The sequence below is a fragment of the Zootoca vivipara genome, chromosome 16 (genome assembly GCF_963506605.1).
Source record: "Zootoca vivipara chromosome 16, rZooViv1.1, whole genome shotgun sequence".
Taxonomy (NCBI): domain Eukaryota; kingdom Metazoa; phylum Chordata; class Lepidosauria; order Squamata; family Lacertidae; genus Zootoca; species Zootoca vivipara.
The window spans coordinates 10,605,225-10,628,839 of NC_083291.1; the positions used below are offsets into that span (position 1 = coordinate 10,605,225).

At 44.5% G+C, this 23,615-nt stretch overlaps 1 protein-coding gene across 1 annotated transcript; it reads left to right on the plus strand.

Annotated features, from left to right (window-relative positions):
- The first annotated feature begins 1,120 nt into the window (after nt 1–1,120).
- Nucleotides 1,121–14,834, plus strand: TYRP1 (tyrosinase related protein 1). The gene is made up of 8 exons (XM_035097391.2): nt 1,121–1,402; nt 2,113–2,587; nt 5,568–5,890; nt 6,145–6,349; nt 8,064–8,231; nt 10,058–10,237; nt 12,885–13,031; nt 14,549–14,834. The coding sequence occupies exons 2-8, from the start codon at nt 2,224–2,226 to the stop codon at nt 14,752–14,754; spliced, it is 1,593 nt and encodes a 530-aa protein (XP_034953282.1). The 5' UTR covers nt 1,121–1,402; nt 2,113–2,223; the 3' UTR covers nt 14,755–14,834.
- Nucleotides 14,835–23,615: the final 8,781 nt, after the last annotated feature.

Here is a 23,615-nt window from a genome sequence, read left to right on the forward strand (position 1 = left end):
TATCTTAGTGCACCATAAAGAGCCCAGAAAGATGAACATGCTAGATTTTATCTGCCTTTCCTTTCCCCCCCGATTGGCTTGATTTCAGTATATGTAGAGGCATAGCATGGGGGTGGGGGCGTGTATACATATTTTGTATGTATACATGGCCCCGTATACATATTTTGAGGGGGCACAATCAGGAGCCCCCACGACCAGCACAGTGGCAGCTGAGGCAGGGCAGCAGGGCAGTTGGTCTAGCTGGCAGGTGGATGAAACCAGCAAGCAAGGAACCAGTTGGAAGTGGACTCCATACACAGTGATGGAGGAAGGGGCGGGGGGGCATCTGCCTCGGGTACCATCTCTGATGGGGGTGACAAGAAGGCCCCTTGCAGGAGGCTCGCCCCGCTGCCCCTGTTAATGTAACTCTACATGTGAGAGATATTTGACCCATGCCTAATATTTGTCGAATACTTATTTACTTACAGTGGTACCTCTACTTACAAATTTAATGCGTTCCAAACACACATTTGTAAGTCGAAAAAAATTGTAAGTCGAATCCCATAGGAATGCATTGGGAGAAAAAATTTGTAAGTCGAAGCAACCCTATATAAAAATTCGTAAGTAGAAAAAAATCCTATCTAAACCGCATCCAAGATGGCGGACGGAGCTCTGTTCGTAAGTAGAAACATTCATAAGTAGAGTTATTTGTAAGTAGAGGTACCACTGTACTTACTTACTTACTTACTTACTTACTTACTTACTTACTTACGTATTTATTTATTGGCCATCACATCTGACTTGTTGGCCAACATGCTTGTTGGGACTATTGGCCATGTGCTGATCGAATATAGAAGAGTTGGTTGTGGCATCACTAGAAAGCAGTTGACTTCAGAGGATTTGGCTCCTTGTGTGCAATTGAAGGTCTTTGTTTTCCAAATAGCTCCTTCCTCCTTCTGTGGTGTGTGATATGCCTTTGCTTCATTTTCCCTCCCCCCCCCCAAAAAAAAATCTCCTTGTGGCCCTTCCTTCACACACAGAATAAAGAAAGCTTCTTTGGTTGTGGGCTCTCTGTTTTCATTGCAATTACTTGCCCCTGACCTTTCCTAAAACGTGTAAAATCACAAGGAGATCCGCATGAAAGGAATCATGTGCTGCCAGAGTACTTATCCGGGGAAGCTCATTGAAGTAGAAAGGAATTAAGAGGAGCAAGAAAGAGAGAGAGAGAGAGGGTCACGCCAAACCAAATTGTTGGCAAGGCCGGGATTAGAAAGCAGACAGAAATCCAAAACAAAGTAGTTCGGCTTGGTTTAGGGCAGCAGCTGCAGCAAGAACGGCAACCTAAAAGTACAATCAGCCAAGAAGAAGAAGAAACAATTAACTAATAAAGAAGATAACAAAGCAGAGAGATCTTCTGGAAAAAGTATGTATTAAGATTGTTTTGTTGTCAACAAAGTGATAAAATGCTGGTGTGTATAGGAACAGATTTGTGGGATTTGGGGATGGAGGGCAGTTTGGAGATGCGTCTGCTAAAGCAGGAATTCAGAATGATCTCTTGCAAGCAGCTGCCTGACTGGAGCATTCTAATAATCAGTGTGTGGAAAACGTCCCCACTTTCCTGAATGGGAAACCCATAATTGTTCTGGTTGAGCAAAGGGTTGAAGTTAGAGGGATGTGGACAGAAATAGCTGGATTAAAATGGTTCTCGTATGAAGCAATTTAAACTGCAATCCTTGTATACTCAGAAATGAGTCCTACTGATTTTGCAGGGGCTTACTCCCAGGTAAACGGGATTAGTTTATACATCCGGTGAGGGACATGCTGTGTAAGTACTCCGAAGGAGTGACACTGATTGCTGCTTATGATTATTATGATTGATGACGACGATGCAGCGATCCAATAGACAATTGCGCTAAACTCTCCCTCTAAAATGCAAACCCTCAAAAGCAAATAAGGAGGTTTATTTCCATTTGTGAAGGAACATCGTCTACACCAAGCAAATATAGGGCAAAAGATTAAGAAATGGGCCCCCAAATGTATGGGTGAAAAGTGGGTCGTGGGTCTGAAAAGCTTGAAGATACCTGCTCTACAGCATTTCAATGCCCTCTTTCATTTTTGTTTCTTCCATTTTAGAGTTTTCATCACTATATGGAAAGGAAGTGAATTCACTGCATCTTGGCTCACAAGAAAGGACACTGACTTAGATCCATTCACTGTTTTTATTGTTGAATTTGGACCATCGCTATGCATCTATCCATATTACTTCTCTTTGCCCTGCTCGGAGAAATTAGTGCTCAGTTCCCCAGGCAATGTGCTACTGTTGATGCGCTGACAAGAGGGGAATGCTGCCCAGACCTGTCTCCAGTGGTGGTTCCTGGTTCAGACAGGTGTGGGTCATCTTCTGGAAGGGGGCAGTGTGTACAAGTGACAGCCGATTCCAGACCCCATGGACCCCAGTACATGCACGATGGGCGAGATGACCGTGAACAATGGCCTCTACGCTTCTTCAACCGAACCTGCCAGTGCAACCGGAACTTCTCTGGATACAACTGTGGAGCCTGTCGAGCTGGCTGGAGCGGACCTGCCTGTGATCAGCAGACACAAATAGGTAAAGGCAATAACAAGAAAGGGAGCATATTTGTGTGTTTTGGAACAGAGGTGCCCCTCTTTTCTGGTGGTTTCAGCCTTTTCAGTAACTTAGGCTGACATTTCTCTGAAAAATTGATCATCCATAATGATTCAGTTTTCAGAACATCTGTGAGCTCGCAAGCAAAATAACACCACATTTCAAATGTGTTGGCGTCTCTGCCTCTAAAGATTTTATTCACAGCAGAAGTTTTCAGTCTCTTAGAATGCAATACCCCCCTTACTTGGAATTAAGTCTTATTGTCTTTAGTATATCTTACACCTAGGCAAGTGGGTGTTGGATTTGCAACTTAAATCAGAATATGAAAGAATTACAAATAACATAAACAACCTTTTGGAAAGGTATGCATTATAATGACTAGATTGGCAATTGTGGGGCCAAATTCATTGCTTTGGTCAATAGCACCACACCTTTCTCTTCCTTCTGTATTAGCAAACTTCCTGAGTGGGATGAGGTTAGGAAATACAACAGGGAATAGAATAGAATAGAATAGAATAGAATAGAATAGTTGGAAGGGACCCCAAGAGTGATCTAGTCCAATCCCATACAATGCAGGAATCTCAGCTAATTTGTAAAAGGGCAAGAACTCTGGCCACAGAAGTAAAATAGTGCTGGATTAATAGTTCAAATGATTCAAATTTTTCAAGAAGTCTCTTAGGATAGATTTATTTCTTGAAGTTTATACACCAGGTGAACTCGAAACTACCAGTATACATTGACTTTAAGGCTATTTGTTGAAGAAGAATTTTCAAAACAGGTCTCTGTCCTGGCATATAAACTTCACCTGGTGTATAAACTTCAAGAAATAAATCTATCCTAAGAGACTTCTTGAATTTTATTTTATTTTATGAATCATTTGAACTATTAACCCAGCACTATTTTACTTCTGTGGCCAGAGTTCTTGCCCTTTTACAAATTTTCTGTGTCTGCTCCAATCAAGAACTCCAACTTCTTTAGGAATCTCAACTAAAGCATCCATGACAGATGGCCACCTAACCTCTGCTTAAAAACCTCCAAGGAAGGAGAGTCCACTGACCACTGTCCGAGAGAGTCCGTTCCACTGTCAAACAGCTCTTACCATCAGAAAGGTCTTCCTCATGTTTGAGTTGGAATCTTCAATCTGTTAAAATCATCTTGAATCCTGATTCTGTCATCTGCAGCATTAGCTACCCCCTCCTAGTTTGGTGTCATCTACAAATTTAGAATTCAGTAATGAAATGGGGTGCTATTTGGAATGCCAGGTAGGTTTACCACCTTCACCAAGAGTTCACCTTGAAGGAGTGACAGCAACAGGTATTATTTCAATCTGAGGGGGGGGGGTTCAGGGAAGACGTCAGTAAGAGATGCTACACTATTCCAATGGAATGATTTTAAGAAGAGGGCAGAGATGCCCCATTATCTTGTTGTTCCCAGCATTAGAGACATCAGTGATATTTTTTCTGGCAAAAGAGGTGCCTTAACTCACCATGAACACCTCCCTTGTTCTCTTAAGATGGCAATGGTGCCCACCTGAGAGATACCTGGTGAGCTCCGGCTGAAAAAAGGCCCCTGAGAGATATAGTAAAAAGATTGCAGTTCCCAAATTCACATGTACAACAGCAATGTGTGTGGTATGTTCTTTTGATCTCTCCGTCCTTGGAGGTTTTTAAGCAAAGGTTGGTTGGCCATCTGTCATAGATGCTTTAACTGAGATATCTGCATTGCAGATGACTAGATGACCCTTGGGTCCCTTCAAGCTCTACAATTCTATGATTTCTGAATAGATATTTTGCACTGAGGTGCAATATATCCCAGATGTGCTGGAAGTGCAGCCAGCTTTTATGCCTGCCTGGCGGAACCCACAGAAGACTGGCCCTGCCAGGTCCACCACCAGAGCACCACCCACTCACCAGGACCCTAACTGACCCAACCAAATTTAAAATTTGGGTGGGCGATCCTGCCAACTGCTGTAGCCGACTGAGGCCAATGCAGCCCTCCCTCGTTCTCCAGCAACCACACCAGGCCACAGTCGCTGCCACTAGTTATGGGTAAGTGGTATTTATTGCAATTAAACTTGATTGATTGTTTTTCTCTAGCTCAAACCGTTATATTATCGTAACAAAAGCCAGCATTTAGGGCTGGTTCATATTATGCATGTGTAACACCTGGTGGCTGGACAGTGTGAAAGAAAACCTTTAAGTGTCCCATGTCTTTTGAACTCCTGTAAAATTAATAAATTCTGGCTCGCAGGATACAAACACACTAATAACCTGGGGAGGAAACAGCTGTGTGGTCTGTCATACATAGAAATCTACTGATACTGGCAAATGCACATCTGCACCATCTGCACTGTGAATGACCAAGAGTTATGTGCTAGCCATATTTATGTAACGTTCTGCTACTCAAGACATCCATACCTGTGTTTGTTTCTGTTTGAATTGCCAGCAAAAAAGGATTCCGGTGTTAAGTTATGTGTGCAGAAAGAGACTTTCTGTATCTACCCATAGTCCACATCAGCAGAGGAATCGTGGCGAAATTTGTGTGTGCACTAAACAAATGTTTGACATGTGCCTGGTTCCTACAGTCTGCTTAAAGTAATTCCTGGATAGGAACGAAGCTCCATAGTGTAAATATGGACACTGTCCTTGAAAGATTATAGATTATAGATCATCAGAGGTTACTATTTGCTTTCGCAACGGAATCTCCATCTCTTCTTAGAGTTCCAATTCCCAAATCTTGAAATCCATAATGGAAGAATAAGAGAAATCTTTGGATTTAACTCCTGCATTTATTCCTGAATAAAATACAACAATCACATCATGCCGGAGAAGCCAGGTTCTGATTCTGAAGGCTTGGGCTTCATGGATATTCCTTTCTATATTGGCAACTGAGAGGCATGAATTATTGGTTTCCTATTTATATTTCCCTTTAATCCACACTATGATGTATTTTTAACCTTTAGTCAGAAGAAACCTTCTGGATCTGAGTAATGAAGAAAGGAATCGATTCCTAAGAGCCTTGCAACAGGCCAAGAATACCATTCACCCTGACATTGTGATAGCCACAAGGAGACGCGAGGAGATACTGGGCCCTGACGGCAATACACCACAATTTGAAAATGTGTCCATTTATAATTATTTTGTGTGGTCCCATTATTACTCTGTCAGAAAGACATTCCTTGGACCAGGGCAGCAGAGCTTTGGTGGAATAGATTTCTCCCACGAAGGACCAGCTTTTCTCACCTGGCATAGATACCATCTACTACAGTTGGAGAGAGACATGCAGGTAACGGTCTTTCTGTGATGCATATGCTATGCTACCAAGTCAAGGTGTGAACACGTTCCAAAATGTCTCCCTTTAAGGAACTACATCCCCATTCCCATCCATATAGTGAAACATTACTAGACTGGCATCATAGGAAGAAATGTCATGATTTAACGAGCTCAGGATTCCAGCTGACTTTTATCTGCAGCCCAGAGCAGCTCACCATTAACCCAGGTTGTTGTTGATGTTGTTGTTGTTCTTGTTCATCTCATCAGGACATGCTACAGGATCCTTTCTTTGCCCTCCCCTACTGGAACTTCGCAACAGGTAGAAACACCTGTGACATTTGCACAGATGACCTCATGGGAGCAAGAAGCAACTTTGACACCACTCTGATAAGCCAAAACTCAATCTTCTCTCAGTGGCGTGTTTTGTGCGAGGAGATTGAAGACTACGACACGTTGGGTACCATTTGCAACAGTAAGTCTGGGTTCTTTGAGCGTACTTTGTTGTTGCTAGGCCACTGCCCCCAAAAGAGCTAATATTCTCATCTTCTTCCCCTGGTGACCAGAACTGGAAACGAAGAGGCAAGACAGAAGCAGTGGTGGATCTCGGGGCCTCAAGTTTCAGCAATGCCAAAATTCAACACTCCTCCTGCCACTCACGATCCTTTCTAGATAATAGTTGTGGTGTCTGCTGTTGCACCCCGAGGCTTTGCTCCGAGTGTCACCAAGCCAGTTGTGCTCCCCTAACAGGAGAATGGGACAGTTGCGCTAGAGTTGTGTTTTATATTTACAAAGTGTAAATAAGAGTACAGGAAGCTCACCAAAAACTAATCAAGTTAACTGTAGCCAGTAAGCCAACCTCTGCCCAAGGCAAGAGGCACAGTTCCTCCTTTCCTCTTTATCTGAGCTGCATCATTAAAACCAATAGGGATGAGTTCCTGTCCCATCCATTCTTGAGGCCCTGCAACTCTAACATGGTGTTGCAGATCAGCCTCAAAGGCACCTTGTATGCTGCCCATGACTCCCACAACTCTGTGTGATGGGTGTCAGAAAATGCCCATCACCCACCAAGATACATAAGGGTGCTAGCCTGCTCTATTTCCTGCCATCTTTATTTTCCACACCTTGCTGCCCCCAAATTGACTACCACATCAAAGCAAGTATTGATAGACTAGATAGGTTTTACAGCTGATGCAGCAAAAAAAAATGAACATGTTTGGCAGATACATACACTTTGCTTCCATGGAACATGGTGGCCTTGGGTGCTGGTCTTCAACTGATGGGTTGGGATTCATCAGTGGGTCACAGACTGTTCCAGGGTGGATCAAAACAGGAGTGGTAAATTATTAAGAAATAGGTACATATTTGAGTTAAAAGTGGTTCCTGGGTTTGAAATAGTTGACGATAAATTGCCTTTGATAGTTCATTATCTTGGCATTGTTCCACATATGGTTTGGCTCATCTTAAATCAGCAGTAAAAGAGTCTAAAATCCTTTATTGGTCATTGTAGAGAGTCAGCATAATTCTCACACTATACTGACTTTGGAGTTTGGGGGGGGGGGTTCCCTGCTTGAGCACCAGTTCCCAGAACCCCAAGCAGAACCTGATTTTACCACCGTGGGTTGGATCCAACAAAGTCCATTGCAGAATAATTTGCACACATTCCTCTCCCAAACCTACCCCTGCATATTACATGCACATGCAGAGAGACAGACAGACAGACAGACAGACAGACAGACAGACAGACAGACAGACAGACAAGTGTCTGGTTGGCCACTTTGAGAATAGGATGCTGGACTGGATGGGCCACTTATTCCCAGGCAAGTGTGCATATAAGATTGCAATTGACTGCAACTTTTGAGCAGGGATCATTGTGGTCACTTACATAGGTTTGCATGGCCGTAGCTCTGGCTGTGAAACCTGACAATGATTATTAATAGCTTAGCTATCACTGCAGCAGAACTATTTCCAAGGCAGAAAGGCTACAGCTCTCTTATGCATATCTGATGGTGTTGCCAGTGAGAAATCCCTTGCAACGATTCAAGCAGTGCACAGAGTGGTCCTTAGCCAAAAGCCGAAGACATTGCCTGTTTTCTCTGAGTCTGACCCTCTTTTTCCTAGGCTTTGTAGTCTGCTAACACATCAAAGCTCATCCTCTTTCTACTCCCTCCCCTTCCTTCATATGCCAGGCACAGAAGGTGGCCCAATTAGACGAAACCCTGCTGGAAATGTTGCCCGCCCAATGGTGCAGCGCCTGCCTGAACCACAGGATGTTGCTCTTTGCTTAGAAGTCGGATTGTTCGATACGCCTCCGTTCTATTCAAATTCAACAGACAGCTTTCGTAATACAGTGGAAGGCAAGTAATTCTCAAATAAAAGATCTGAAACCAGAGGGACATGGAGCTCGCCACACTCACCGAGTTTGCGCGGGGTGAAAACGAGTCAAATTATTTTGCAAGAGAAAGAATCTATTTAGCAAACCACCTCTTTTTATACCAAGCCCATCATTAGGTGAGGAAAGTATTCTCAAGGTCTGGAAGTCAGATTGGGTGAAATGGAGACCCCCGTTATATCATTTACTATATTTCCCTAAACTGGAATAGGTTATAATAATGTACATTTCATTCATTCCTTCATTAATTTATAGAAAATTTATAAACCACCAACTATCACGCCAGTTTCATTGTGATCGCAAAAACATCATAAAATTGTAAATGCATAAGATGCAGAACAAGTGATCAACACTGAATCAATTATGAGTATTCCTTCACTTAAAAAAAGAAAAGAACAGAAAACATAAATCACTTACCATATCACTTTTTTCTCAATTAATAAAAACAGAGCAAATGAAGTGTTTTATTGCCAATTTCTCCAAGTATCCCCCCCCCCATGGCTAAATGTTGGTTTATAGGAGTCAAGGCTTTTCATTCTGAAACCCTGATCCATCAGAAAAAATAATTTCATTGCTAGCAAATACTTTCGAAGGAGTTTCAACATCCTTGACTTACAAACACACACACACACACACACACACAAAGGGCCTTATGTTTCAGATCTTTCAGGACATGTTTGCTGCGGGGGGAAATAGTATATAGAGCAGCAATCATGTTTATCCATTAGATAATACTGTCTAGATAATACTGATCTGGCCAGACCAAGGTTCTTACTCATGTGTGAGTCAGTTTCTTATGTTCCTCTGACATTTACAGAGAGGGATACATGGGAAAATATTGCTGTACAGTGGTACCTCTACTTAACAAATAACTCGACTTCCGAATGTTTCTACTTACGAATGGAGCTCCGTCCGACATCTTGGATGTGGTTTAGATAGGATTTTTTCTACTTATGAATTTTTAGATAGGGTTGCTTCGACTTATGAATTTTTTCTCCCAATGCATTCCTATGGGATTCGACTTACAATTTTTTTCGACTTACGAATGTGCGTTTGGAACGCATTAAATTCGTAAGTAGAGGTACCACTGTATTATATCTGTTTAAATATAAAGCCAATGCAGTGTTTAACATCTAATTGTATTCAGGCCACTTTGAGCTTTTGGCCTCGCTGCAGAAGAAGGTAGAATATTCCCCACCTAATTATTTCAGTTCTTCTGATGACCAAGATTCTGACATTACAAGAATTTGTTTAGAGGTGAGCTGGAGAATCAGCGCTGAGAATTTCTGGGCTCCCTGAAGCAGAAGGTCCTTCTCCAAAGTCAATCTGCTGGCAGCCATTCAGGAAAAGACATGTGGGGAGCGGGAGGAACAGCTGGCCCGTTAGGATACATAAGAACATCTTGACACTTGTGTCGGCGGTTAGAAAATGCACGTGGTGGTTTCAATTATGTTTGCTGCCATTCCGACCCAGAAGCTGCCGCTGTAGCTTGATGCAAGACAGATTTGTGTTTGTCTTTCACCACCAACGTGCAACATTCCACTTTGCTTGCGCAACAAACCCACGAGCAAGCAAATCACTTTGTATTTGTATAGTATCGTTATTTAATCTCAAAGTTGAGTGTCTTGAGGAAATAGCAATTGTGAAGAGTCTGTGATATGCACGGAGCAATGCCATTTCCCTAAAGAAGTCAAGAGAGTGGTCCAAAATCATGGCAAACTGAATTATTACCAGCTGCTTTAAGCTCACTGCTGTTTCCGATTTACACCTCTTCTTTATTCTTACGCGCAGGTTACAGTGACCCTTCGGGGAAGTACAATCCAGCTGTACGTAGCCTTCACAATCTGGCCCATCTGTTCTTGAACGGCACTGGAGGGCAAACCCATTTGTCCCCAAATGATCCCATTTTTGTCCTCCTGCACACATTCACCGATGCTCTTTTTGATGAATGGCTGAGAAGGCATAACCCTGGTGAGTTCTTGTGGTTTGCATTATTTCCATTCTTTAACCTTCAGGCAAAGAGAACGATTCGCCCACTACTCGAGTCCCACTTAGCAAAGTGGGTGAGAAGCACAGGACAGGCTTCCTTCCCCACTTGCACAAAGGAGCTGCTTTGATCCCCTTGCAGAGGCCTGGGCTTGGGGCTCAGGGGCACAAGCACATCATTTTACTCCTTTCTCCAGAAGCAGAATAATATTTAGCCAAAGAAGGAGCTATTGTCTTGGTTGATGATGCAGGATAAATTACACCCAGGGATCACAAGATCTTAATGGAGTTTTCCCAGGTCAGTTGACCAGAACAGTAGAAATAGTTACATACTCTTTTCTAATCGCATAAATTCACAAATCACACACTGCTGTCCTTCATTCTCTACCATGTTTCCTCAAAAACAATACACTGTCTTATATTTATTTTTTCCTCAAGAAGACACACTATGGCTTATTTTCAGGGGATGTATTATATTTTATTACACGTCTGGCCTCGCCTCTTCCTTGGCGACCTCCAGAACTGCGCCTATCACTATGTCTTATTTTGGGGGTATGGCTTATATTGCGCAAATGCTTAGAAATCCTGCTACAGCTTATTTTATGGTTTATGTCTTATTTTCAGGAAAACGGGGTACCTCTCTTGCAAACAAAGAAGGGGGGGGATAAGCCAAACAATGTACTTGCTGTTATATTTGCATATGGTCTTTAAAAATCTTCTAGCCATTTTTGTGTGTGTCTTACAATAAGTCAAGTGGCAATTCTGGCAAGTTCAAAAAGAGCTGTTTGTTACTGCTGTAAAATCACATAAGTTTGTGTCATGTTCCCCTAACAAATACAAAAGAAAAGCAGATGGCATGGCAGGAGGCAGCCAGTCTCTCTGGGTTTCTGGGCAAAGAAAGAGCAAAAGGAAGGAGAACAGAGAAGAAGCAAACATACAAGGCTTCAAGAGTATGTTTTTCAGCTGCATTTTCAGGGGTTGACTCTGAGGGTGCTCAGAAGCTTATCAGGGAAGGCAATTGTTGGTGGATAAACATAATTGACCGATTGCTTGTCCACCTTTGCTGATCTCCTCCTGCACCTCCTACAATGAAAAGTCACAGGAAAATGTTGAGCATGAGCCCTCTCTCTGCTTCTGTGAGGCTAGGATGACATCACTGGTGTCCCCTGCAAGGATGTCCCAGATTGCTTATTTATTACATTTGTTGGTCACCTGACACGGAAGCCTCAGGGAGAAGGGTCACCAACCCATCACCTACCGGTATGGGTGCCAATGTACTTCTGATGGCACTCATGAATGGTCTCAGCAAATAGCCCTTGCTTCCGTCTTATTTATTCTACCTCTCACTTAATTGAAGAACTAACAGGGATGATCTGGGGTAAACTGAGCCTCCCCCTATTGTTCCCTTTAGCCTATCCTGTATTCCCTCATGCACTCGAGGGTTTTATTCTTTTTCTTCTCTTTTTCTGATGAGTCCTCTTCCAGCGCAAACGTGGCCAGGTACCTTTTAAAGTTCAGGGCTATATCTGAGACTATCCCTTGTGTCCACAGTATTGGGAGTTCTGCCTCTAGAAATCCCTTTCTGTAAAAGCTTGCCTCTCCCCTGAGGTAACTTTATGACACCCTGGGTGGGTCTGTCTGCCTGGCTCGCCCTCCTGGTGCACCTCAAAGATACAAACTAACTGTCGAAGGAAGTGTTGTCTTTTTAATGGATGCCCTCCTGAATGAGTTTTCATGTACCTTGGCTGGAAAAATAACACAGACGATTTTCTAATTGGCACTTTAACACTGGAAATTTTATTGCTCAAGAACGTAATGGTTGCTTTAAGGTTTCCTTTGTACAAGCTTAGTTTCAACAGTCATAACTTTGTTACTCGTGTACTAGATAACCTATCAACTACCTCAGCGTTTCTCAACCGCTGTTCCGCGGCACACTAGTGTGCCGCGAGACGCTAGCTGGTGTGCCGCGACGTGCGGTGACGAGAAGGGCGATTTGCATTGTCACGTGCCTGGCGGCCGCCAATATTCAACACTAACCCGCCGGAAAGCAATATTTCTCCTCCTCTTTCCCAAAGCTCAATGCAAACGAGCCTGGCGGCCGCCAATACGCATCACTGACCCACCAGAATGCAATATTTGGCAAGTGTTTCTTACAGTCATAATTGTAATATAGGGCGGCACAGAGTTAAATTTTTTAACTTTTTTAATGGTGGTGTGCCTCATGATTTTTTTCATGGAACAAGTGTGCAGTGGCCCAAAAAAGGTTGAGAAACACTGGACAACCTAACCTAAACCTACTCTCCTAGAACTTCTTTTCAACCACCTTCACACTCCCGCTCCCCAGCGCCCTCTCAACTGACAAAATGGCTCTCCCTTCTCTTTAAACATTCAACCATTCCCCTCCCCTCCTGGAATGTCCAGTCAGTCAACACGGAGTCTGAGTTAACCCTTGATGGGTCGGGTTGAAAAGGCTATACCAAACAGTGTAAAATCCCTGTTGCAAAATATTGACAGTCTGGAGGCACCCTTATTTTTTGTAATCTGGGACTGGCCACAAAGGCTCCATGTGTTAATGTTATTATCTTTACCAAGTTCCTGAAACTGAACAAGCAAAACATTTTCCCCCCTTTAGATATCTCGATCTACCCACTAGAGAATGCCCCCATTGGACATAACAGACGGTACAACATGGTACCATTCTGGCCCCCCGTGGCCAACAATGAGATGTTTGTTACAGCACCAGGAAATCTGGGATACAGTTATGAAGTTCAGTGGCCAAGTAAGTTATTCAGCCTCTCCTTTTCATTACATAACTCTTTCTTCTTTTCTGTTCAAGTGGTTCAAACGTTGATTTACTATTTACAAATATTCTGTGCATGAAATAGCTATTAAGGGCTGTGCTCCTTTCCACAGCTGCTTAAACTTGAACTGTATCTAATTCGAAGCCCAGATTTTTTTCAATCTACGTAGTTTGCTTCACCTTCAATGAACAAAGAAACATTGAGTGGGAAATGCACACTGAATATTCAGGATTCAACAACTGAGTCGATGGAGCAAACAAAGCAATAAAAAACAAGTGCAATCTCCTTACCTAGTATAGGAAAACTAAATGATCCAAAAAGACACTATCAGAGTAGTAGATTGGCTCCTTAGTTTGCCCATGCTTTCTGTCCCCACGTTTACAATTTAGAGATAATTTATTCTGTTTTGTAAGGAAGGTCAGTTTGGCTACATTAATGCACAAATTCTGAATACATAGCCTAATGATAGTCTATTTTAAAAGATGTTTCCCCATTCTGATTTAAAGAGGAATGAATTCAGGTTGCATGACTTGAATTAAGTCTCTCAGAGACCCACCATCACACAGCTCTTGAATTGCTGTGGAACTTCGTATTAGACAGAAAGAAGTACTTATTATTATTATTATTATTATTATTATATTATTATTATTATTATTAATTTTATTAAGAATATTACAATGAGTTAAAGTAAAAGAAATAAGTGCATAAAACATTTTTAAAGTTGCAATCACCAGCAACTTGAAATGACTGGGACTTGGTATTATCCATAAGAAGAATATTCAAATGGATTAGACTTTTATCTACATCCAGTGGATTCTCGGCATCCCAGGCATGCGGTCTGAGTCAGCGGCGGATGAGGGGAGGGGAGCGGAGCAGAGGGAGGAAGAGGCTCCAAATGGCCCCTCGATGAGGGCAGATCTGAGGACTGAGGCACCCCATTTGCAAAGGAGGCAGTGGCTGCCAGAGCCTCTTACCTCTCCTTGGTGGGGGGCAGTGGCACCCTCCCCCTTGGCCGGCCCAGGGGCATGTGCAGTGTCCCTTTGCCAGCCACAGCCCAGAAGAGGAGGGGGAGGAGGAGGAGGAGGAGGAGGAGGAGGAGGAGGAGGAGGAGGAGAGTTTGGATTTTATATCCAGCTTTATCACTACCCAAAGTGTCTCAAAGCGGCTAACAATCTCCTTTCCCTTCCTCCCCCACAACAAACACTCTATGAGGTGAGTGGGGCTGAGAGACTTCAGAGAAGTGTGACTAGCCCAAGGTCACCCAGCAGCTGCATGTGGAGAAGCGGAGACGCGAACCCGGTTCCCCAGATTAGGAGTCTACCGCTCTTAACCACTACACCACACTGGCTGAAGGCCCAGCCCAAGTGCCCCTCACACCAGGCCCCCTCACGCCCTTTCCAAATCTGCACCAGGGTCATGACCCCCCCCCGGCCCTCCCGTGTCTACATCACTCAAGACTTTAACCCTGTGTGCCCTTCCTTCTGCTTCTTTCTAGCTCGGGCTCTCCAAGTCACGGAAATCATCACTATTGCCATTGTCACTGCCTTGATCCTGGTTGCAATTATATTCGGTGCTGCCACTTGCATCGTCCGTGCCAGGAGAAACAAAGATGATCTTCATCAGCCGCTTCTCACGGACCAGTACCAGACCTACTCAGACGATTATGACAGCATACCAACCCCAAGCCACTCCAGGGTGTGAAGTGTCAGCGGTTTATCTGCACCCTGTAGCATTCGCTCTTTCTGATCTGATTCACAATAAAGAACATGAAGAGTGACAAAGCCTTCCTTAGATTTCATCTCGCCAGGGAAATCTCGAGTCACTTGTGTCGGTAATGTGTGTTTTTCTGTTAGACTGGCTCGAAATTTCCCTTGAGTTCACTCGCTTCACTCCTTAGCCACCTACCTATGAAATAAACGCCCTGCACTTCCACATTGTCAAAGTCTGATGATGAACATTTTCCGCTAGTAGCTGGGTTGCAGTTTATTAATTGCAGCTTCTTCCATTTAGCTTTCTTCTTCGAGATTCTAATTCTTTGCCTCTGCATGGGCAGAATTAAGCTGAAATGAGAGGGTGGCTTTTCCGAACATTTTCAGCATCTTCTAAAAGGACCCAGTCTTTCAACAATTTGTTGTGGATTAATTGAAAAGGAGGCAAAAGTGTTCCCTTGTCCAGGAAATGATATCCACAGTGGACTTTGTTTGTCCACAGTGATTCTTGATTGGTCAAGATCACCCATGTGACCAATCTAGAAAGCATTCCTTCCATTCAAAACTGGCTTAGTTTCCCTCAAGTGAAATTGGCTTGTGGATAATTCTTATTGGCTATATATCATTATGATGTAATCATACCCACTTCGTAAATTGTAAATGCCTAAGATGGCAGAGAAGCAGAGGCACAAAGGTGAAAGGATGGCACTGAAGAATTTGCTGGGGGGTGGGATGGAGAATACACCATGAACGGTCCCCTCCCCACACACAAAACATTTACACATTTCTCAAACAGTAATTTCAACCCTAAAATCAAAATGTACAAATTTTCCGTCCTCCTGCCCCAAATGTGCAAATTTTCAGTCCTCCTACCCAAACACACGATAGAACCATAGCTGTCAAGTCTCCTGTATTCCCCGGGAAACCCCTTTTTTCCAGCCGTTAATTTATAAAACCCCGTAAATCCCCCGGATTCTTACCAGCCTGGGGAGGCTCCTTCTGCGCATGTCTGGAGTCTCTGGACATGCGCAGAAGCGATTTCTGGCGCTGCAGCCATTTTGGAAATGGGTAGAGCATGCGTAGAAGCAACTTCCAGGGGTGCTCTGCCCAGTTCCAAAATGGCCACAGTGCGACTTCCGGCGCTGCGGCCATTTTGGAAATGGGCAGAGCATGCGTAGAAGCAACTTCTGGTGCTGCTCTACCCAGTTCCAAAATGGCCGCAGTGCGACTTCCGCTGCCGCGCCACAGCATATCCCGGATTTTTCAATCTGGGAGTTGGCACCTATGGATAGAACTCAGTGGGTAGAGCATGAGATTTTTAATCTCAGCGTCATGGGTTCAAGCCCCAGGTTGGGCAAAAGATCCTTACATTTCAGGGAGTTGGACTAGATGACTCTTGTGTTGCCTTCCAACTGTATGATTAGATGACAGCCAGATGCAAAAGGAATCAGATGTCTTGCATCTTTGATAGTTGTATAAATTTCAGACGGTGCAGCTCTTTTGCATCAATGCCATGCCTCTACTTTTACACTCAGGAATCTGTTCTTCTTGCTATGAGTCCCCCCCACCCCCAGCACTTTGTTCTGAAACAGTCTGCAGGTTATGTCTACATGCAGCTTGTATCATACATTAACTTATATCCTTGAGTAACATATGAGGTTCTTATGAAAGAAATATAGGTTCATTTGATTCATTTTCATATCTGCAGAAAGAATGTTCCCATCTTTTGCAAACTGCATGCACATCAATTTAAATGAAGGGATAAAACAATTGCATCAGAGGGCCAGGAGATGGCAGTGCTAGAAGCAATTTAATTCTTCCTCGCCGGGGGGGGGGGGGGGCACTGATCCATTTCTTTAAAATCTGATGCGTGAAGGGGCTACGTACAAGGAATCACGTCCAAATTCCCATTCAACATTTGGAACGATTTTCAGACAAAAAACTTGAACGTTTCATTTTAAAGAAGACACCACTGTAATATGTGCTGTAGTTTTGAATAATCACAGGTTATTTGAATACTCTTTAGCTCAGTCAGTAAAGCATGAGACTCTTAATCTCAGGGTCATGGGTTCAAGTCCCACATTGGGTGAAAGATTCCTGCATTGCAGGGGGTTGGATTAGATGACCTCTGTGGTCTCTTCCAACTCTACAATTCTGTGATACTATGACATTTCAGTTGTTCGAGGCTGCCACGATCTGAGGCATGAGTGGCAGGAATGCCGGGACTGGGGTAAGGGTGGCGGCATTACTAGCAGAGGCCGATTCACGGCCAAGATGCCACAAGCACATGCCAGGATAGGGCCAAGGCTAAGGCAGTCCAAGGTGCCGGCAAACGATCAACCCAATTCCCACCTCAGGCCACAAGCAAGAGGTTGTCCGAGTAGCCAACTAATGCACAAAGGAGCTGAATACTTGTTATGTTTTATCCAGTGTTTTTTTTGGGGGGTGCAGGGGTACGCATACCCCTAAACATTTTGTGAATCTAAGTTTGGCCTCATTGTGGGGCAGTATTTCAATATGAGTAGGAAAATGAGAGTACCCCTAAACATTTTTAATAGAAAAAAAGCACTGGTTTTATGTATTTCATTAGCTGTTTTGAACCTGTTAGGGTACACACACACCCATACACGCTTACCGGAGAAGAGCTGCCATGAAACTCAGTGGCATTTACTTCTGAGTAGACATGCTGATGATGACATTGCGAATATGCTATCACTCAGGCAGCCCTAATTGCCATGTAGTCAGTGTATTTTACAGTGAATGGCTAAAGAGCCAGTAAGAGTTGTGTAGTTCATCCTAGTTTGAAAACCCAGGTTAGGTTGAACAATGCACTTTAAGCAGAAAAAAAGATTACACTATTCATAGAATCAGAGAGTTGGAAGGGACCCAAGGGCAATGCAGAATGTCTGAGTCAAGTTCCACAGGAGGGGATTCACTGGGACATCCGATCTCAGTGATCATGGGCAGGAGGAGGAGTTATGCTAAGACAGACCATGTCATTACCGAGGAGGCAGACTTAGTCGTTGTTTGAAGACTATCTCTGCCTCTGGGTCTGGTCTTGACCGGATGGATACTGGAATCAACAAGGGAAACCCACATGACCTGAAGGTGTTGCTGTGCAATGCTAGGTTGATGATTCATAAGACCACTGCCATCCATGACTTGACCGTGAATGGAGGACTTGACCTGGCATGTGTAACAGAGACTTGGTTGGATGAAGCAGATGGGCCTGTCCTAGCTGCTGCTGATCCATCAGGTTTCTTTTACACACAGCAACCCATCCTTGTGGGCGGGGAGGGGGGGTTGCAGTGATTTTTTAGGAAGTCATTAGTTTGCATCAGGCATCCTACTGGGAAGACCCAGTTCTCGGAGTGCATGTTGTGGAAGTTGGGCAATAGGGGCAGTACAGGATTCCTTCTGGTGTACCGACCTCCCCGCTGCACCAAGGATTCCCTGCCCAAGCTGCTTCAGGTTGTGGTGGATGTTCTCCTGGAGACACCTAGTTTGGTTGCCCTAGGGGATTTTAACATCCATGCCGACACGACCTTACAAGGGGCCGCCTGGGACTTTGTGGAAAGCATGGCCTCCATGGGGCTGTCCCTGAATAAGTTTGGCCCAACTCATAGTCACGGACATGCCTTAGACCTGGTGTTCACCTCTAGTGACATGGGTGAACTGACACTAAGTAAAAGTGAAACAAAAGAAGTGTCATGGTCAGATCACTTCCTGGTGCAACTGGACTTCTCCGCGACCCTTCCCCTCTACAGGGAGGAGGGACCAATTAGGATGGTCCACCCCTGTCACTTAATGGATCCAAATGGTTTCCAGAGAGTGGTAGGAGATGCTTTATCCCATGTTGATGGCTTTCAGCTGATTTCCTGGTGACCCGTTGGAATATGGAGCTAACCAGGGCTATTGACTGTCTGGCTCCGAAGGGCCCTCTCTGATTGCATGGAGCCCGGAAAGCCCCATGGTTTTCCCTGGAGCTGAGGGTGATGAAACAATCGCTGAGACAGCTAGAGCGCCGGTGGCTTAAAACTCACTCTGAATCGGACCGGACACGGGTTGGACCTCAACGTCGAACCTACCAAGTGGCAACGGCGAATAAGACTTTCTTCACCGCCTCTATTGCATCTGCAGAAAACAGTAGCAGGAGAAAGTTTTTTGCAGATTAAGTCACTCAGATTCAGAAGGAGGTAGACACCACCGTGGGAGCAGGGCTGAGGCAGGAGAGTGCTGGTCTGGTCAAGTTGCATGGGATCTATTTCAATCAGTTACCCCCGAGGATGTGGACAGGCTGCTTGGATGCGTGAAACCAACCACCTGTCTCCTTGATCCTTGCCCATCCTGGCTAATAAAAGCAAGGTGGGAAGGGCTGGGCGATGGGCTCTGCAGAGTGGTGAATGCTTCCCTCTGTGAGGGAGCGCTCCCAGAGCCGCTGAAAGAGGCGGTCATTAAACCGCTTCTTTAAAAAAACATCTTTAGACCCAGACAATATGGCCAACTATCGCCCAGTCTCAAATCTTCCATTCTTCAGCAAGGTGATTAAGCAGGTGGTTGCTGAACAACTCCAGGCACGCCTGGAGGATGTGGACCATTTGGATCCTCATCATAGGACTGAAACTGCCTTGGTTGCACTGGTTGATGATCTCTGGCGGGCTAGGAACAATGGTGAGAGCTGTTTCCTAGTTCTGCTGGATCTCTCAGCAGCTTTTGATACATAACATCCTTGTGGACCTCTAGACTGTAGAGGAGCTGGGAGCTGAGGACACTGCTATACAGTGGTTCCGCTCCTGGGCTGTGTCCAGAAAGTGGTGGGGGGGGGATGAGTATTCAGACCCCTGTGCCCTCACTTGTGGGGTGCCTCAGGGTTCCGTCCTCTCCCCCATGCTTTTTAACATCTACATGAAGCCACTGGGAGAGATCATCAGGGGGTTTGGGCTGGGTGTCCATCAATATGCAGATGATACCCAGCTCTACCTCTTGTTTAAATCGGAACCAGTGAAGATGGTGAAGGCACTGTGTGAGTGCCTGGAGGCGGCTGGAGGATGGATGGCGGCTAATGGATTGAGGTTGAAACCTGACAAAACATAAGTACTGTTCTTGGGGGACAGAGGGTGGGCTGGTGTGGAGGACTCCCGGGTCCTGAATGGGGTAACTGTGCCCCTGAAGGACCAGGTGCGCAGCCTGGGAGTCATTTGGGACTCACAGCTGTCCATGGAGGCGCAGGTCAGTTCTGTATCCAGAGCAACTGTCTACCAGCTCCATCTGGTACGCAGACTGAGTCCCTACCTGCCTGCGGACTGTCTCGCCAGAGTGGTTCATGCTCTAGTTATCTCCCACTTGGACTACTGCAATGCACTCTATGTGGGGCTACCTTTGAAGGCGATTCGGAAACTACAACTAATCCAGAATGTGGCAGTTAGACTGGTGACTTGGAGCGGCCGCCGAGACCACATAACACCGGTCCTGAAAAACCTACATTGGCTCCCAGTACGTTTCCGGGCACAATTCAAAGTGTTGGTGCTGAGCTTTAAAGCCCTAAACGGCCTCGGCCCAGTATACCTGAAGGAGCATCTCCACCCCCATTGTTTTGCCCGGACACTGAGGTCCAGTGCTGAGGGCCGCTCAGTCCATGCGGTAGACCGGAAGTCCATGTCATGCTGACCTTTAAAGCCCTAAATGGCCTCGGTCCTGTATACCTGAAGGAGCGTCTCCACCCCCATCGTTCAGTCTGGACACTGAGATCCAGCGCTGAGGGCCTTCTGGCTTTTTCCTCGCTGTGAAAAGCAAAGCTACAGGGAACCAGGCAGAGGGCCTTTTCGGTAGTGGCACCCACCCTGTGGAACACCCTCCCACCAGATGTCAAAGAGATAAACAACTACCTGACATTTAGAAGACATCTGAAGGCAGGCCTGTTTAGGGAAGTTTTTAATGTATTGTAGCTGGATCAGCTTTCTTCTTTGTTTCTGTTCAGGGAAGTTTTTAATGTGTGACATTTTAATGTATTTTTAATCTTTGTTGAAAGCCGCCCAGAGAGGCTAGGGAAACCCAGCCGGATGGGCGGGGTACAATTATTATTATTATTATTATTATTATTATTATTATTATTATTATTATTATTATTATTTCAGCATAAGCATCCATGAGAGATGGCCATCCCACCTCTGCTTAAAAACCTCCAAGGAAGGAGAGCCCACAACCTCTTAAGTGAGACTGCCACCTCAAGTTCTTCCTGATGTTTAGTCAGAATCTCCTTTCTTGTAACCTGAAGCCCTTGGTTCGAGTCCTACCCTCCAGAGCAGGAGAAAACAAGTTGGCTACATCTTCGATCTTTCCCCCCCCCCATGAATGAATGAAAAAAAAAATGTTTGCTTAACCCTAGACAACAAGTCATTGGAATAAGGTTTTGATTTTCTGAAATATGATTCAGGTGCCTTGCCGCATTTCAGGGTAAAGGTTGCCATTAAACCAAACATATTCTTATATTGCAGCACTGAAAATTGTAAAGGCTCTTGAGAAAGATTGACGCAGAACACACGCATCTGCAGCAGTGCAATGTATATACCATAATGATGTGCTGGTTGATGCTTGCACTGTGTTGGAAGCAGCAACAACAAAACAAAAAAAACCTTTCTTTTGCATTCTTTGTTTTTCCCCCCCATGATGTTCTTGATTCCAGAGCATCAGATTCCACCAGTCTGATGTCAATAAAAAGTCAAAGAGCACAGCTCATTTTTAAATACCACAAACTTTTCTCCGTCCCGCCCAAGGGAATTTGAGAGGCTTTGCAAATAAATCATTTGCTTATTAAGAATTGCTCTGGCAAGTGGATTCCTCTTGTGTGTTCTTTGGGTTCTCATGGATTGTGATGTATAATTGCTGTAGTCAGTTTATGCATTGATGACATCATTTCCCAATCTCTCTCTCTCTCTCTCTCTCTCTCTCTCTCTCTCTCTCTCTCTCTCTCTGATGTAAATGTAACTATTTCCCAGCCACCACTATGCAAAGCTATCTCAAATAGAGATGGATGGGGTCCCCTCGGGGTTGATTTGGGTTGGGACGAAAGTGCAGAAGGAAACAAGGGTGGCGGTGGAAGTCCTACGATTAAAATCCAAGCTGGAAAATAACCTGGGCGTCTTTATGCTTGCATTATTTTTATTACAAGTTGCAGAGATTTGTATTTTGAAGCCAATGAATTATGACGCATTGTGACATCTCTAGCCATTCATGAGGCTTGTCTTGTCTTATTTCACATTGAAAAAAAATGCTTGTTTTCTGAAAGGCAAGCTCAGAACAAAGCAGAGGTATGACGGCAGGGACATATACAAAACATGAAATACTGGCATGGAGAAAAAGATCTGATTATGAGATGGATGATCAAAAGGGAATGCAGTTCATGGATTTAGAATAGGCAAGGACCTGGTCAGCATTTATATTTCTTGGAAGCCCACTTTGAGAAGGGGCCAAAGTAATTAAGCTGAGATTTAATCTTTAACCACAAGTGTGACTTCCCCCCGAACCTTTCTGATGGGAGGGCAAACTGTGGGTTGATTCTAGTACAGGGACCATAAGTTGTTGACCTCAAGTTTAGACCAACAGCTATTTAATAAGAGTTCCAGGGCTCCCAGGACAACCAGGTAACTGAGGAAAGAAACACAACATTTCTAGACTCCTTTATTTTAGGTGGCTACCCCCCCAAAAAAGTTAATGGGCATTCAAATGGTGTGTGCGCGCCCCATCATGTGATTGATTATGCAGGGTGGAGCTTACCTGGGCCTGATGGGAATCGAATGCTGGAGATGTGTGAAGATGGGCTTGAGGGCATCCTGAGCAAGTTTGCAGATGACACCAAATTGGGAGGGGTGGCTAATACCCCAGAAGACAGGATCACACTTCAAAATGACCTAAACAGCTTAGACAACTGGGCCAAAGCAAACAAGATGAATTTTAACAAGGAGAAATGTAAAGTACTACACTTGGGCAAAAAAAATGAAAGGCACAAATACAGGATGGGTGACACCTGGCTTGAGAGCAGTATATGTGAAAAGGATCTAGGAGTTTTGGTAGACCACAAACTTGACATGAGTCAACAGTATGATGCAGCAGCTAAAAAAGCCAATGCAATTCTGGGCTGCATCAATAAGAGTATAGCATCTAGATCAAGGGAAGTAATAGTACCACTGTATTCTGCTCTGGTCAGACCTCACCTGGAGTACTGCATCCAGTTCTGGGCACCACAGTTCAAGAAGGATACTGACAAGCTGGAACGTGTCCAGAAGAGGGCAACCAAAATGGTCAAAGGCCTGGAAACGATGCCTTATGAGGAACGGCTTAGGGAGCTGGGCATGTTTAGCCTGGAGAAGAGAAGGTTAAGGGGTGGTATGATAGCCATGTTCAAATATATAAAAGGATGTCATATAGAGGAGGGTGAAAGGTTGTTTTCTGCTGCTCCAGAGAAGCGGACACATAGCAATGGATTCAAACTACAAGAAAGAAGATTCCACCTAAACATTAGGAAGAACTTCCTGACAGTAAGAGCTGTTCGGCAGTGGAATTTTCTCCCAAGGAGCAAAGGTGGAGGTGAAGGTGGAGTCTCCTTCTTTGGAGGTCTTTAAGCAGAGGCTTGACAAGAATGCTTTGATGGTGTTTCCTGCTTGGCAGGGGGTTGGACTGGATGGCCCTTGTGGTCTCTTCCAACTCTATGATTCTATGACACAGGTTGCCCATTGATACAGCAAGCAGTGGATTTCAGTACATTGCACCTACATGCTCCTTTGGTTATAAAAATGGACTGTACTTCCCATTTTATTTGTGATTGGAACTGGCCTGAGCAGGGCCGTCTTAAGCCTA